The sequence below is a fragment of the Typopeltis vanoorti genome, chromosome 15, assembly GCF_054136105.1.
Source record: "Typopeltis vanoorti isolate ZY-2024b chromosome 15, IOZ_Tvanoo_1.0, whole genome shotgun sequence".
In the NCBI taxonomy this organism is placed as follows: domain Eukaryota; kingdom Metazoa; phylum Arthropoda; class Arachnida; order Uropygi; family Thelyphonidae; genus Typopeltis; species Typopeltis vanoorti.
Window position 1 is genome coordinate 76,075,203 of NC_143563.1, and position 18,174 is coordinate 76,093,376.

Sequence of the window (18,174 nt, forward strand, 5' to 3'; positions counted from 1 at the left end):
TTAAAACATTAAGAAAGGACTTGACATTGTTTGCATTTAAAAATGTGTGAGCAGGGCTAATCTTAGGCGGTATGGTCACTTAAACAGAATGGAGAGGAAAGGTTAGCAAAACAGGTGTTTGATGTCAAGATGGCAGGAAAAAGATCCAGGAAGATCAAGGTCTAGGTGGATTGATTCAGTCAAAGTGCCTTAGAAGAACAAAATGTTAGATGCAACAATATTGGAATGCTAACCAGTAACAGACTACAACGGTGGTCTGAAAAGTTCTCAGCCTAACAATGAAAAAATTAATTTATAATTTCAAAATTATTTTTATTTTTCCACATAATCCCCATAAAGACTAATACATTTATTCCAGCAATGCTCCAGTGCCATTATCCTGTCCCTGTAGTGGTTCTCAGTAAGATCTGCAAAATACCCCTCTACACAGCTACAATCACCTCTTGATTCGAAGAAAAATGCTGACCAGTGAGGAAGAGTTTAGTTTTGGGAAGAGATAGAAGTCAGAGGGAGCCAAATTTGGGGAATAGGGTGGATGTTCCAACAATTCATAGCGCAGATCCCTTAATTCCCATTGCCAAAACACCTTTGTGGGCAGGTACATTGTCCTGATGAAAGATGATTTTTTCCTTCTGCAAACTGGGTCTTTTCTCACAATTTTTTTTTGTCTAGTCTGGTGAAAATATCAGAATAATATTCCCCGGTTATTGTTTTACCCTTTTCAAGATAATTAATAAACAAAATACCTTTAGCAAACAAAACACCGATGCCATGACCTTTCCTGCTGATGGAACTGACTGCCTTCTTTGGTGCTGAACAATCGGCTTCTGTTCACTGTTTGGATTCTGTGTGTAATGGTGAATCCAAGTTTCATCCATAGTAATAAATCGATGCACAAAATCAGTTTTATGCTTGTTAAAACTTTCCAAGCACTGCTCATTCGATTTTCATTCGAGTGCGTTTTTGATCTGCTGTTAGCAAGCATGGCACCCATCTTGCGCAAAGCTTTTTCATTTGCAATTCTTCATGCAAAATATATCCTACATGTTCTTTTGAAATGCCTATAGTCTCAGCAATTTCATGCACTTTGAATCGTTGGTCATCCAATACCATATCGTGCACTTGATCAATAATTTCTGGTGTTACACTTTTTGGACGTCCTTTAAGTGATCATCTTCAAGGCTGGTACAGCCACATTTAAACTCAGCAGCCCATTTCTTAATTGTCAAAAACCAAGGAAAAGAGTGCCCATAAACTTCGAATGAATTTCTTTTGGTATTAACCCATCTTTTACAAAGAATTCTATGACCGCATGATACTCAGTTTTATCCATTTCAAGGGATATAGACAACACTTTTGCTTCAGATAGCTGTATAAAACAAACTACTTGATAGAATGACTTCACATGGATGCTTATGACAAATGTACCAACTTAGGAAAAAAAAATCTTGCCGATAGTGTTGCCATCTATGGTCAATCAAGGTTGAGAACTTTTCAGACCATCCTCATAATTTAGAGGAAAACTGTTGATAGGAGATTATTAATAATGTAAACTTATTCATATAGTGCTGTCATAGTAGCATGAACATTCTTGGAGGATATATATCAGGAAATGATGACAACTTTTGAGCTCTATGCACATGGCATTGATTTACTGTATGCAGCTCCTCATGCAGCAATGATATAACAAAAAATTCTGGATAGGAGAGAATTTTAACAAACGATTCTAAAAGGGGTGCTGTGCTTTATGGGTTATTGAATTTTGTGAAGCAACAACCTCTATATACAAGTAGTATGGTGAAGACAGTTCATTAGCAAACTTTGTGGTCATGTTCGAGTAAAGAATTAAAATAAGAATATAATTTATTTAAGTATAATTTATTATCTGAATTTATGTTTAAAGTTTGAAGGACATGTAGTTCAAAGTATTTGTACTATTTGTACTATTATAGAGACAGGCACAAGTAGCAAGTTTAAACATAAGTTCAATAAATGTAACTTTCTAATTTCATTATTACAAAACTTAAATATACAATGAACTATGTGATAACTTCCTAATATCTGACCATCCAGTGATCTATCAAAAATAATTCTCATTGATCTCAATTATTGTGATGCCTAATATTTGCACTTTTACCAATTATCTGAACACTATACATCTTAACATACTTATTTATATATTTATTAATTTATAATACTTATTTATAAATTATTAAATTATTACAATTATCATAAACCACCAACCATCTGCTCTCAGAGCTTATATAGTCCAATATCATATAACTCACTGTATTTATAAGGAATGCTGAAATTCAATGGGAAAAAAAAACTATCAAAAGTGATACAGGAACTTATTTGTACATTAGCTTGTAGAAGTAACATCTCAAATATTACAATGATAATATTGCAAAAGTATATTGCATAAATTACAAAGCATATTCAGTGCATTTTAAACTGGGGTGGTAGACCTAATCCATGAGTTTGAATCTTACATTAGGAATGGATGTTTGTAAAAGCCTGATATGGCTAAACTTGTTCATCTCCTTGAGTTTACTTTAAAGTTTATATCTTAAACATCATTTAGAGAATATATCACTAAGAAAAAAAAAAACACAAGTTTCTTACTTCAGATGCAATAAGTTCTAATCCTGATACTTGTCTGTGCTTTTCTTCTTGAACAAGTGCCCATAGTTCTGGATCATCCTCTGAGAGGGGAGCATTTAAATTATTTAAGTGATGACAGCTACGTAAACCTAACTTGATTTTTGATAAGAAAAAACTGGGCCTTTCTTCTAATCCATGGAAATTAGCCTACATAAAAGAATAAATTGCAATGCATATGAAAGAATGAGGAACGTGACAACATATTTCTGTAATTTATGTTCTTTGTAAAACAGATTCACAGTATTAAATAAAATATTGTATGTATTACAACAGCTATTTCTGCATTTCAACAACTATATTAAATTAAGGAACAAAAAGAAAAATCACAATAACTCAAAAACTGTGATTAATTTTTATGCACTCAGTGAAAAGCATTATGAGATATGAAATACCCACAAAATTTGTAAATAAATAATTTAATTCAGTACCAAATGGGCACATGAAGACAATAGTCAAAAACAAGAGATCAAAATGAAACTGTCAAAGTGCCTCAATAAAGAATAGAATATGGTCACCACTCACAGCAATGCAATGTTCGAAATGTTGTTTCATACTGTTTATGTAACTAAGTCCTTCAAGGTTTTGAGGAGGGATGGGGGGGGGGGGGGAATTGAGAACATCAAGAAGTCTATCTAGAGTATCCCAGACATGCTCAATAGGATTAAGGTCAGCAGACTTGGATAGCCAATCAATATGTATAATAGCTCCTCCTTAAGATATTGGTCCACAAGCTTCGCTTGATGACGATAAGCATTATAATTTGGTAGGATAAATGTATCTCATATTGCACCCACATACAGACAAACATAGGGGGGGGGGTTGAGGACCCTCATCTCTGTAATTGTAGCATTCAAGGTTCTGCTAAGAAGCACATACAGGTTGGTACATCAATATAATAAGACACTTACTGCAGAGGTGTGATGGTTTGAAGAAGCAGCTCATGCTTCCTCAAACCATAACACCTCTACAATAAGTGTCACCTTCATAGATATTAAGAGATGATACTGTGTCCCTGCTTCCCTCCAGATTAGAGCATGCCTGGTATCACTTTAGAGCAAATAGGGACTCGTCTGTAAACAATACTTGGGCTCGGTTCCAGTTGACATGCATGAAGATAGGGACATGCAGACTACCAATCACCTAGCATACATACCACGTTTGTGAAGCCTTCTGTGCACAATGGAAACAAATACCAATGTTCCTGTAGCTGACGTGAGGTCTGATTGTAGCTGATTTGAGGTAACACTCCTGTTTCAGCAAGCAGATAATCAGAGATACTTGTTATCTACTGCAGTTGTAGCCCTTGGCCTTCTTTCATTGTAAATGCTGCAATTTACAATGAAAAATGAAAAATGCTGCAATTTTGGTTCTGCAGTCTATGAACAGCTCACAACCATCTGGCTATCTCCATCTGACTTTGCAAGGCCTCTTACAATGGCTCACCATTTGAATTCATTGGTTAGTTACATGTCTTGCAGCCATATCCAAGAATTTTGCTATCACGAAATATCTTGTTCTCACTCTGGACACGAATAGAAAAACCACTCCAAATGCTTGCTTTTATGCTGTGCTATCACCTCTATATGCAAATGCATATAGAGGTGATAGCACCACTTATTTGTATATGATAACCATGCTCAGCATCACTTTTTACATGATGTACCTAACTTTCACATGTCCTCCCCCCAGTTATCGCAATTCTTCTTTGTTTCTTAATTTATGGAAACAAGTGTATGATAATAACTTATCATACTGATCTTCAAGAAATTACAGGAATGATATAAATTAAAGAGATATAAATTAAATAAAATTTTGCTAGTGATTTTTATTTGCTTACACTTCAATAAAGAATTTAACCAGGAATATAATTTCTTGGCATCTTACATTTATAGTGTAACCAAGCGAAAAAAACTTTCAAACATCTTTCTCTAATCCAGAGTATTTTAGTAATAAGGTGTTGACACCTTTTCACTACTTGTATATGGAAATATGACTTTGACATTACTTCAACCTTGGTATGACTACTGGGTCTGGCATTGTAAGGATATGTGCATTGCATTATGGGATACTAAGGCAAGTAATGTGAAGTTATTAGCCTCTTTATATACAAGTAGCTCAATTGTAATGTAGCTTCATGCACAAATTTTTATTTGCTTACACTTGGTTACAGTATAACCAAGTGAAAAAACTTTCAAACAAATACAGGAATGATAGTAATAATAACTATAATTACTACATCAACATATCCTTACTGTTTGTTTATGGAAATCCCTAGAAAGAGGTTGTTCAACCTATATTTCAAAAAGTACTCAAACTGGTCAGAGGATTAAAATTACACATAAATTTAAATTTCATTACAACTATTTCTGTAATTTCCAGTTTATTCATCAAGAGTGAAAAGCCTGACTGAAAAACCCAACAAAAATCTGATAATGATGAGCCTTTAAGTAATGTGAATATGAGGAAATCGAATATGATGAAAGATTGAGAAGATGCAATTTGCAGAGTCTAATGGATAGGAAGAAGAGGAGAGATATGATACGGACCTACAAGTTAGTAAGGAGTTGTTATAGGATCAATTTTGGAGAGGTTCTACAGAAAATAATGGGAGATCAGGGGAGAACCAAAGTCAGCCCTGAGGGTTTGAGCAGGGGAGTAAGAAGCAGGTTTTTTCCATGCAGAGTTGTGAATGATTGGAATGCCTTGTCCGAAAGTGTGGTGTCTGCTGAGAATTTGAGTGTGTTTAATGTGCAGTATGATGAGCTGTATGTATGATAAAAGGGCCTTCTAGATGAGTCTTTGACTCCATGGGGTCTTGGGATAAGAGTAATAATAATAATAATAATAATAATAATAATATAAACTATATACAGCAGCCAGCCTCAAATATAAACTTCAAATTACACAAAAAAGGTATATACCAAGAGTTGCCAAATGCAGTCTACTCCTAGATGCAATAAACATTTTTGTGTGACCCCCCCCCCCCATTTGGAGGCCATTCATGGAATTTTTTCATCAGACGTAAAAATTTTACAATGGTTACTTCATTTTACAATGAGTACAATGGTTATTCTGCTAGAAATCAACTATGAGGGTGGTCTGAAAAGTTCTTGGCCTCGACCATAGCTGGCAACACTATTGGCAAGATTCTTTTTTTTCTAAGTTGGTACATCTGTCATAAGCATCCATGTGAAATTGCAAGTCATTCTTTCAAGTAGTTTGCTTTATACAGCTGTCTGAAGCAAAAGTGTGTTGTCTGTATCCCTTGAAATGGATAAAATTGAGTATTGTGCAGTTACAAAATTCTTTGTAAAAGAAGGTTTAATGCGAAAAGAAATTCATTCAAAGTTCATAAACGTTTATGGGCAATCTTCTCCTTCATTTTCGACAATTAAGAAATGGACTGCCAAATTTAAACATGGCTGCACCAGCCTCGAAGATAATCCACATGAAGGACATCCAAAAAGCATAACAACACCAGAAATCGTTCATTAAGGGCACGATATGGTATTGGATGACTGGATAGTCAAAGTGTGTGAAATTGCTGAGACTATAGGTATTTCAAAAGAATGTATAGGATATATTTTGGATGAAGAATTGCAAATGAAAAAGCTTTGCACAAGATGGGTGCCAGCACTTGCTCACAGCAGATCAAAAACGCACTCACACGAAAATCTCTGAACAGTGCTTGGAGCATTTTAACAAGAATAAAACTGATTTTGTGCGTCGATTTATTACTATGGATGAGACGTAGATTCACCATTACATACCAGAATCCAAACAGCAGTCACAACAGTGGACAGAAGCCAGCTGTTCAGCACCAAAGAAGACAAAGTCGGTTCCATCAGCAGGAAAGGTCATGGCATCAGTATTTTGGGATGCTAAAGGCATTTTGTTTATTAATTATCTTGAAAAGGATAAAACAATAATCGGGAAATATTATTCCGATCTTTTAACCAGACTAGATGAAAAAATTCGTGAGAAAAGACCCAGTTTGCAGAAGAAAAAATCATCTTTCATCAGGAAAATGCACCTGCCCACAAAGGTGTTTTGGTAAATAGGAAAATTAAGGGATCTGCATTACGAATTGTTGGAACATCCACCCTATTCCCGAGATTTGGCTCCCTCTGACTGCTATCTCCTCCCAAAACTAAAACTCTTCCTCGCTGGTCAGCGTTTTTCTTCGAATGAAGAGGTGATTGCAGCTGTAGAGGGGTATTTTGCAGATTATACTGAGAACCACTACAGGAACGGGATAATGGTGCTGGAGCATTGCTGGAATAAATGTATTAGTCTTAAGGGAGATTATGTGGAAAAATAAAAATAATTTTGAAATTATAAATTTATTTTTTTATTGTTAGGCCAAGAACTTTTCAGACCACCCTCGTATGCTGCTTAGTTGATTTCTTTCAAAATCACAATATGCAAAATAGTAAATGATGTTTATAATGGATTTTTTATTATTATTCCTTAATACCTTGACTATAGATTTCTTGACTAGAGATTTCACCATTTCTATTGCCTCAGCTGAACAGTGTCTTTCCAGCCAAGATTTTAGAAATAGTGCAGAAAGTAAGCTGGTAAAAAAATTCATGATCATAAATAACATAAATCATATCAATCATGCTTTGAATAAGAGAAGTAAGCATGTGAGAGAGTTAGTGGTAGGAACAATGATTTGACTGGGTATAGGAAGAATGTGAGAATAGATATCAGATCACTCAGGAGAGAGCAAAAGACAAATTGTGTGGCAGGAAGAGTAGTTGGTGTGTTGTCCAGATATGACATGATGAGCTGAGACAGTAAGAAAAAAAAAAAAATCAGGAATGGTATGCTAGCAGAACTGTGTGAGGAAAAAAAGAGGTGAAGTCTGTTGATGTATGGAATGAATCTGAGGGACAAATAGAAATGCATAACAGACATGGATTACATTTAAATGGATTTGGTGCGAATGAAGAGACTATGGCCAGAAGGAAATTTAATGAGTGATGTGGGCAAGATATCAGCAGAAGTCAGAGGTGATGTAACTGAGTAGGAGAGTGGATAAGGTAAGACTGAAGCAGTTGTGAATGGAAATCAGAATGTGAGAAGAGGAATGCAAGTTGGACAAGAAAATAAGGAGAGTCTGGGAGATACAGTATAAGGGGAAAGAATTCTGGAAGCATAACGAATGCCCACATAGGAATAGTTAGCACAGAAATGTGATGGCATAGGATGTATGGGGACTAGATGAGTTAGGAAATATGAGACAAAGGGTATAGGAAAGCAGACAGGAGCAGGTATGGAGAAACCACAGATGGGGTGACATGCATAGGATTGGCAATAGAACAAGAAATGAATTTCTATACTTATGTACTAATGCCAGAAATATAAGAAATAAGGAAGATGAAATTACTGCATTGATTGAGTTTAGTTGTTTTAAAAGCAGTTGGAATAAGTGAAACATGATTGCATGAGAATATCCTGACAGGAAGCGAAATGGAAGGGATATGATGTGGGAAGGAAAAGAATGGGGAAGGAGTGCTGCTAATGACAGCAGGAGGATTATGTCCACACAAAGTTGAGATAAAAGGTAAAAAATAATTATTATTACATGACACCTCCAGGGAGTCCAAAGACTCATCGAGGGAAGGCACAGACTCCACAACTCTCCGTCTCACCCACTCAATCCAACTACAATGAACCGCTCTACTTTCATTATCTACACCAACGCCATCTACCACTGACCACCACCACTAGTATTTTCACAGACAATCACAAACATCCCATGCCCACGGCAGGATTCGAACCTGCAGCCTTTTGGCTGGAGAGCAGATATGCTAACTACTCTAGTTTCTCGTTTTACACCATCACACTCTCACTAAACAACACTTTCTCCAAACATCTAACTCCAATAATGGCAGTGGTCTTGAAGCAGTATGGTGTAAGGTGGAGGTTGAAGGGATAAGGTATTTAGCTGAGTATTGCTATAGGCCAGGGAATATGGAGAGTAGAGACAAAAAAAAAAAATGTATAGGCAAACTGACTTAGTGAGAAAGAAAAGGATGATCATTATGGGTGATTCTAATTAAGGCAATTTGACTGGAACGAAGAGATAGCATTAGGGAATAAGGAGAATGAGTTTGAATATGTTACAGAAGGCACACAAGGGTTGAGAGTATTAAATCTAATCATATCATCATAGGATCTGATTGTGGAGTGTAGTCTTCCCCCAGGTGGTGAGAATGACCATGAGGTGATCATCTGGGATGTTGCCAGTCATATGAGAACTTGCATGAAGAAGTGATATGTGTGAACTACAAAAGGTTTGTGATTATGAAAAGCTTAGGAGATAAATGGGAGCTATAGCATGGAAAGAGGAGCTGAGTGGAAAGAAAACAACAGATACTGTTTGGTCACTGATGCTATGTGAATAGCAGTGCATTCTAAAAGTAAAAATGCTATATAAGGTAGGAGTAAAATGGATGAATGAAAGGATGAATCAAGAGCAGTCCTAGAGGACAACTCAGTAAGATAGCAAAAGTGCAGTATGAGCAGAAATTAGCCAATCAAGCCAAGAAAAATCCTTTTTCTTCTTCTAGTTCTTTTGATATGGTAAGTAGAAGTAAGAATGAGTATGCAGGATGATCTTAGTTGTGATAATGGTAGACTGTTAACTGGTGCAGAGGACAGAATTACTTCCAGGGCATTTCATCCTCATAAATGCAATATAGTGAGAAGCTGGAGTGCAGAAGGTATGCTGGAAAGGGGGAGGGGGAGCAATGACAGTGAGTAAGCAGGAGGCATGTGAGGAAGTAAGTAAACATGATGTTCATTAGATAGTAGGACTTGATGATATATACATGCATCAGAAAATTAATGGCACACAGCACTTTTGGCATTTGTTTATCATGGATCTTGTAATAGGCCAATCCCAAAGGAGTGGAAAGTGGAAAAAATTGTTCCAGGTTCAGAAGGGAACAGATTAGACTTAGGCTACAAATTATAGGTCAATTTGTATGTCTGGGGGAAGTTGTGATTAAGGCGTTAGAGAGGTTAGCAAGAACCAGAATTCAAAATTAAGCTGATAACAGCAATACTCTGTAAGATGATTGGCATTGGTCTGTTGATGGGAGATCATGTTTTAGTAACCTCCTGATGTACTTTAACAAAGTGACAAATTCTGGATAAGGCAAATGCATATAGTCTAGTAAACCTAAATTTTTCAGGTCTAGATTGCCACACAAAAACTTATAATTAAATTGAAACAGATGAGATTGAATAAGGGACTAATGAATGGGTTAGGTGATGAGCTATCAGATAAGTATCAACAAGTTGCGTATAAGGAAGTGGAATCCCAGAATAGGAAGGCAACATGCAGTGTGCCACAGGGATCTGTTCTGGAGCCATTATTGCTTAACTTATTAATGATACTGGGATAGTCTTAACTGGAGATATGTAACTGTTTGGCAATGATTTGGCAAAGTATGAGGAGTAGAATAGATGATGTGGTATGATGTGACTTTACAGGAGGATCTCAATAGACTATGTGAGTGAGCAAGTGAGTGGAGCTATCAGTTTAATGTTACAAAGCATAAGGTCTTGAAATTTGGTAGGTAAGGTTTGGATGCAGGGTATACAAATAATGAGAAAATTTTGAAGCAAGTGGAAGAGATGAGAGATCTGGGGATGATGATGGTGGATAGGGACTTGAAGTTTGGGGGTCATACTGCTAAAACTGAAAGAACATCACAACAAATTATGACAATGATGAGGAGGACCTTCACATACAGAACAAGGACATAATAGTTTCCTTGTATGAGACAGAGAAGATTAACAAAGTTGGTGTCACGTCTATGGAATGCAGGATATGAGGACAGATGAGGAAATGCAACTTGAAGAGAAAGGATGTTACCAGATTAATGTGGAGAAGATTTCTCATAGAATAGAGGGAGACAGGGGTAGAACAAGAGGTAGGCTATCTCTGGAAGCTGTATAAAGAAGATGTGTGATCAAGAAAATGAAAAGTAGGTTCTTTGCTTGGAGAGTGGAATGCATTACCTGAAAATGCAATGAGTTCAGTAAATGAATTTTAAGGCATGGAATGATGATCTTTCTCAGCCACAGCCAAGTTTGCCAGTCTTGGGCATGGACAGCAGGGTTTTTCTCCCAGTTAATCTGGGTTTTTCATCCTGCATGCAGGCAAACCAGCCCATAAACACACAGGCTATAGTCATAGGCCATGGTACTTAATCCCTCATTGGGAGGGTTCAACCAGTCCTAAGGGGTGGTTGAGGAACGGGGGAGAACCTCCCCCCACACGAATAAAAAATAAAATTTTTTTTTGCATTAGAGTGTGGTTCTGCTGAAATGAGTCTTGCATTAATCTTTTATTAATAATAATTACTTCAGACCTCTGTTCAGGATGGTGTGGTGAAGGTCTCACCAGATGATGAAATTCATTTATCGCCTAGACTTTTACAAATATCTAGCTTGCTGAACAAGTAAGCCAAGAGTAGACGTGTGCATGAGTAACATGTTTTCCACTGAGTCAATAGGCATTTGACAGGGTGCCACGTGATAAGCTGATATTTAAGTTGCAGCACATGGGTCTGGATGTCAGATTGGTCAACTGGATTCAGGATTGGCTGTCCGATAGGTATCAGAGAGTTGTGTATGGTGGGGCAGTTTCAAAGAGGCAGAGGGTTACAAGTGAGGTCCCACAAGGCTCAGTAATGGGACCTATATTGTTTAACTTTTATATCAATGACATTGTCAGTGGATTGCAAGGGGATATTCAGTTGTTTGCAGATGATGTGAAGCTGGGAAGAATTATTACTAATAATGCAGATGTGGTAGCCCTGCAAGAGGATTTGAATAAGCTAAATAGATGTGCAAATGAATGGGGGTTTCGGTTTAATGCAGCAAAATGTAAGGTCTTGAGATTTGGGAAACATTGATGGGGCACTGCTGCATACTCTACGGAAGGAGTTATACTGGAGGAAGTAGGGGAGACAAGAGATCTGGGGTTGATGATTAACAGAAACCTGAAATTTAGGGGACATATTGCAAAGGTGGTGAAGGTAACACAGAGGATTGCTGCAATAATGAGAAGGACACTGACCTGCAGAGATAAAAGGGTTATCGTTCCGTTGTACAAGACTCTGATCAGACCACACTTGGACTACTGTTCTCAGATTTGGTCCCCTGTGGAAAGGGTACATAGGCAGATAACAAAGATGGTTTCAGGACTGTACAATGTTAATTATGAGGATCGGCTGAGGGTGACAGAACGGTCAATGAGTTTAAGGAGTGGTATGATAGACTTTGTGTTTCTTGGGGGGGGGGGGGACCTCCCCTCGATGAGTCTTGATAGACTGTGATTCTTAGGAAGCACCTCCCATGATGAGTGTTTTGACTCTATGGAGGCCTGAATAATAATAATAATAATAAAAGTAGGAACATTTCTAGGTCTGGATAGCCTTGTTCATATGCTGAATCTCATTAGGTACCAATGAGAACACCATTGCTGCTCTTCTGTCTCTAACCATACTGCAACTGATGTAATATGCAAGTCTTATCCTGAAAGTTTGTTTTGCGAAAAAGGGAAGGTATGCAAGAGCATATACATTTGTACTTCAGTTGAAAAGGCCTTATGATTAAGTTCAAAGATATATATCATTTAATATACATACATACATACAAACAAAATTACATATGCCATTTTATTATTATTACGCAACACCTCCAAGGAGGCCAAAGACTCATCGAGGGAGGGCACCTACTATACAACTCTATCTCTGTCAATCAATCCACCAACTAACGAACTGCGACTACACCAATGCCATCTTCTACCTGCCACCATGACTAGTATTTTCACAAACAATCACAAACATCCATGCCCATGGCAGGATTTGAACCCACAGCCTTTTGGATGGAGAGCAGATATGCTAACCACTCAGCCAATCAAGCAGGCCAATTTTAATTGTATAAAAATTACAAAAATTTTACAAAAGTAACTAATTTTACTATATTTTACAAAATTGTAAAATTTTGCAAAATTTTACAAAAGTAACAGAATTGAGCAAAAATGAATAAAATGTTTTTGTACTAGTGTATAATACATAATGTAATTTCATTGTTATTTGCTTGAATTTTATTTAAAAAGCATTTTTTACGTCATTCCCACCCAAAAAATGTTCACCTGCAGCACATTTATTACATTGAGTTGTTTGGAATTATATCTAATCCAACTAAGTCTCTGAGGGCAGTGCATTATGTACATTAACTGAATACATTCTTCTGACCAGTATGCCTATTTTGCAGAATGAAAAAACCAGAGTTTCCATGACGGAAAATCCACCTCCATTATAAGACTGGCTAACACATCTTCAGTTGAAAAGCCCTTGTAAAGGTTCTTTGGCATCCAAGATGGGATTTGAACTCAAATCTTTCAAACCAAAGGTCATTATCATCATTACCACAGTGAACTAAAGATTAGATATTCCAGAAGAATATTACTCTAGAAAACAAAAACTTTAAAACACTTACAAGCTCACTTCAGACCTTCACCACACCTCTGTTCAGGATGGTGTGGTGAAGGTCTCACCAGATGATGAAATTCATTTATCGCCCAGACTTTTACAAATATCTAGCTTGCTGAACAAGTAAGCCAGGAGTAGACATGTGCATGAGTAACATGTTTTCCACTAAGTCAATAGAATCATAAACAGCTATGGAACTATCTTTTTCTGAATCAAATTTCTAGACAAATTTCTAGATGACTTCTTGACATGTCAATTGAAGTCAGCTAGAAATCTGCAAATTAATCATACTTTGCAATGTTATATAAAATTGATCAACAGAATATCAAATGTTATATTCTGTTCTTATATAAATGGTTCTTACAATTTGGAGGGGGGGGGGAAGTTACCCAAAAAAGATTGAGACCCTTACTTAAATGGAATGGCAAAGACCAAACTTTATCACTTCCCTTTTTACTGTACAATGTCAAAAGTAAACTGATGAAACGTAGACTTATTGGACTAGTTGTATAGTTCTGTAAGTCCTTATATTTTATCAATTTACTTGTGACACTGTACAGTAAAAAGGAAATGATAAAGTTTGTTCTCTGCCATTCCATTTTTCTCATACCCTTACAGGTGTGATGTGGCATGTATAGGTGGCATCAGGTCTGTAAGGACTAGAACATGCAAATTTCTGATATGGTTGATTTCCATATGCTGCCAATTTAACATAGGACTAGTTTGTAACATGATGAGTTTGATAAAAAGCAATAGAACTCTAATAAATACAGTGTTCCATGCTTGTTTCTAGAGCAGGGTTTCTAAATCATATTTTTTTAGAAAATTACAAAATAAATCTTAGTCCATAAAAATACACAGTACTAACATATCATAGGTTTGCAACGTTTTTGTAGGTGGGAGGTTTTTTTTACTAATGGTAGACAGAGAGTTTGGAAGAAGCCCTATGAAGCAACGAACTCAGCTTGCTTTGTAAACAGAACTCAAGGTTCTTCTGAAGGTTGGATCATGTTTTGTTGGTATGGAATAGGTCTCCTGATATTACTGGAAGGTCAGGTTGGGTGTCCTCAAAGGAATATATGACCACTGTTGCTGATCAAGTCCATCCTGCAATGTTGACTTTTTATCCAGCAAGATGGTTGTTTCATGGACGAAAATGCTACTCTCCATTACGTAAGAATTGTTCAGCAGTGGTTCAGTGAGCATAACAGCAATTTCCACTGTCCACCACAAAGCCCAGATCTGAACCCACTGAGAATGTATGGGAAATGTTAGAAAAACAGATTTGGGAGCAAAGCCCTCTTTCATCAAATATGAGTCAGTTAAAGGACTGTTGGTGAACACCTGGTATGTTGTAGATGTGATCCAACACCTTGTGGAATCTGTGCCAAACTATATGTGCTGTAATTCGGACTAAAGGAGGTCCAACATGGTACTCACTTTCCCAATACTAGTAGTACTGGGCCAAATTCCCAGTTATTTATCTCTCTTTTTAATAGAAAAATTAGATGAGATCCTCCTATCAAAAAGAGTAAGATAAATAGAACTCAGAATGTGGCCGAATACTACTACCACCATCAACACACAATACATCTACCACCACCAATAATATTTTTTGTCTGTACTTGAATGGACTTCTTTTCTGACAATGTTGTTCATTTTATTAGCTCTCCAGATTCAGAGTTGTATGAGAGTAGAAAGTATATTAGTATTATTTCCAACCACCTATGGATCGCTATGCTATATACTCTCTCATCAGTTCTAACAAGTAGGGCTTGGAAAGGAAATAATAATTTTGCCAAGCTCAATAAACCACACACCATTTAATCTATAATAAATTTAGTTTAATCCTTTATCCAAGTGTAAGCAAACACAGTTTGTGCCTGAAAAAGGTCGAAACCGGTCTGGGTAGTGGCCCTTCCCTTAATGCATAACGTTATACATTTCCACAAGGAGATGTGATTTGCATTATGGGAGATACTGAGACAAGGAGTGATGAGAGCTTGGTCCACCTATACTATGAGTTGCCTCAGTCCTGAAGATAATTCAGGCACAAACTTTGTTTGCTAACACTTACATAAAGGATTAAACTAAATTTATTATAGTCTGACCAAGTAGAAAATAAACTTCCACCATTTAATCTATCCTCACAGTTTAATGTCCCACAGTCCCAATACAATCTTACTTATCTCTGAACCATCTCCAGTGTTTCCTCATTTCTAGATGCGTACAGAATGGCTCATAAGTCATGGAACATTCCGTAAAAAGAGCCCATCTTTTTGAAGCCAAAAATGGAAGCCATTTATGATTTTTCATAACTAATAAAAAAAAAAATCTGGTGATGTTACAAAACTTATTCCGTTGCTTCACAAAGACAGGCTCTTTCAGCAAGTTTCATGACTCATGGGCCGCCTGTAGAAAACCAGATCACTGATCAAAAGTCCAGAGGCAGCACATTACAACTTATACAATAGCACAGGAATCTTGTTATCCTGACATCAGCTTCTTAATATGGCAGGACTCCTCACAGTGACTTCACCATTGATGTAATATTGTGTCCTATAAGCTTACTGTCACCTGCAGATCCCTTGCCTTTCTCTACCTGCTCAAGTACAGTTTCACCAATCTTATGAAATGAAATCCATTTCCTTTGTCCAAATTGCAAAACTTGAAATTTGGCAACCCTTATCTGATATTCCCAGTCAGCTGCATATATTAACATCCTCCACTAATTTTTTATGTTAATCCCACCCACAACAAACTAATATATAAGTACCATGAATGAGCTAAGTATCAGATAATCCAAAAATAATGTTCTAAAGACCAACATGAAAATTTAAGCCACTTCAGACCACCAATAAGCAGAGTGGCAGTCCCACATCAGCAATGAAAAATGCATCCACTATTAAAAGACAGTGACAAAACATCTTTGCCCACAATGGGATTCAAACTTACAGCCTATAACTGAGCAGAAAGGCTAACCACTCAGCCAACCAGACAGCAAATGCACCATCAAAGAGCAAACAATACTATGACAGCACTAAATAATTAAGTATAACCATTCTTATTAATAATTTTCTTCCAAATGAATACATATTTATCAGGTCTAATATTGTCAGACCTGACATTTGTCTTTTGCTACTATATGCATCAATCTTCTGGATCTTGATTTTCATGTTTCTTTTCCCTACCATCCTGGTATAAAATACGTTTTGCAAGTGACAGTTTAAGTGACAATACCACTTAGTTCTACTCATGCATTCTTAAATTCTAATAATGTCATTCTTTTCTAATATTTTCAATAAGACTTTGCCACTGATGCCATCTGTTTATACTCTTAATCCTCCTCAAAACTAATATTTATAGCATCTAATCTTTGATCAAAGGCTTGAAAATGTCCATGTTCGATCTCCATAGTATGTTTCTGGATTACCTAATCTTAAGCCCACCTGAGACACTAATGTATGATATGCTTGCAGCCTGCCAGGGAAAAGAAAGAGAGATTCATGTAAAAACAGGTTTATTTCATTAAAAAAAACAAAAGAGCATTAAGAAATACCTTATATTTGATTATGATTTCCATTGTATATCAGACTTTCAACTTTCCTTTCAAAGTTTCTGAAAACTTCAGAATTTGATGTCTAATGAATACGTATTGTGTATTTCTGCTGGTATGAAGGGTCTTTTTTAAAAATCATCCTTAAGTGTCACACTTTAGGAGGAGATGGAAAATGGGAAGATTATACTTTCTGATATTAAAAAGTAGCAAACATACATATATAACAATTTAGGACTAGAAATGCAGTACCTTCATTTTAAAAATTATTGAGAACAGAATTAACATTTACCTTTTTGATTTTAAATGTCAAGCACGTTAATATCAGTAATTAACGAGGTTACAAAAATGTAAATAAATTTAAATAATTTTTATTTTAATTTGGATAATGGATCAAGAAAATCTCCAAAAAGAGTGCAATAGCATTAATTAAAATGGTCTCTTCCCCTTTTATTTTTATTCATTTTTTAATTTATTTTTTGTACCGTGTTAAGATTTTATGAGCACGATCTACTTGATATTACAATTTAATAAACTGTCCTCCGTATAGTTTATCAATTTTTTTTCAATTGGTTTTTTTACTAACACTCGATGATTCTTAGACTCCTTGCAGGTGTCACGAAATAATAATATGCAAGATCTACCTCAAGAATTAGGAGAAGCGTACTTAAAACAATAATAACAAATAAGCTTCACAGAAATAAACTTACTCTTTTTGAAACTATATACGATGCTGTACGACAAACATTTCTGATGTGAGCCATTGTGAAAATCTTTGATCTCAACGAAACACGCAACGTGTATCTCCGATAACCCTGACCTCAACATGAGGCCTCGATTATAGCAGGCGATTAAACCGGCATGATATTTCCCCCCCACTATTTTTTTTTTTTTTTCCAAGGGAATTCAGATAGACATTAACCTCATGTTTGTTCACCTATTTCGAACAAAGAGCCATCTACTGGAAAGATTAAAAACTGTTATCCAAATTAAATTAATCATGAAGCAAAACAGATGAAACGTTTAAAATATGTAGACATGGTTATCGCCAGGTACGGAAAGACAAGGGACTGCATCCCTGTGACGGGTGTCATTTAAACTACTTTTTATGTAAAAGCAACTGACGTGGATTTTTGACATATGCTTGTCGTATAATATACTCCCTGCTTCATCAGTTGTGTTATATCAGTAAACAAAGTTGAGCCATGTTGATCGCTTTGCAAATTACCATGATACTGTCAGTGACTCTTACCAATGTGATTAGTTTCTGCAAGGACACTTACTTGATGTGAATTTAAATATGGCCGATATACGATTACGGTTCATTTTTACCGTGTCCATTTTTCGCTCACTCTAGTAATTTTTATTAGTAATATTTTGATCCGTTTGCTTGTGCAACTTCATGGTAGGTGGCAGTGATGTTTTTTGGTG

At 36.3% G+C, this 18,174-nt stretch overlaps 1 protein-coding gene across 1 annotated transcript in view; it reads right to left on the bottom strand.

Moving 5' to 3' along the window:
* Nucleotides 1–17,836, bottom strand: part of LOC150098903 (serine hydroxymethyltransferase, mitochondrial-like) — a 206,980-nt gene extending 189,144 nt beyond the window's left edge. Inside the window, exons 1-2 of the mRNA XM_090405829.1 lie at nt 17,454–17,836; nt 2,626–2,811 (exon numbers count right to left, since the gene is read on the bottom strand). Coding sequence (XP_090261955.1) covers nt 2,626–2,811; nt 17,454–17,507 — 240 coding nt within the window. The 5' untranslated portion in view covers nt 17,508–17,836. The remainder of the gene's footprint in view (nt 1–2,625; nt 2,812–17,453) is intronic.
* Between the last annotated feature and the right edge of the window lie 338 nt (nt 17,837–18,174).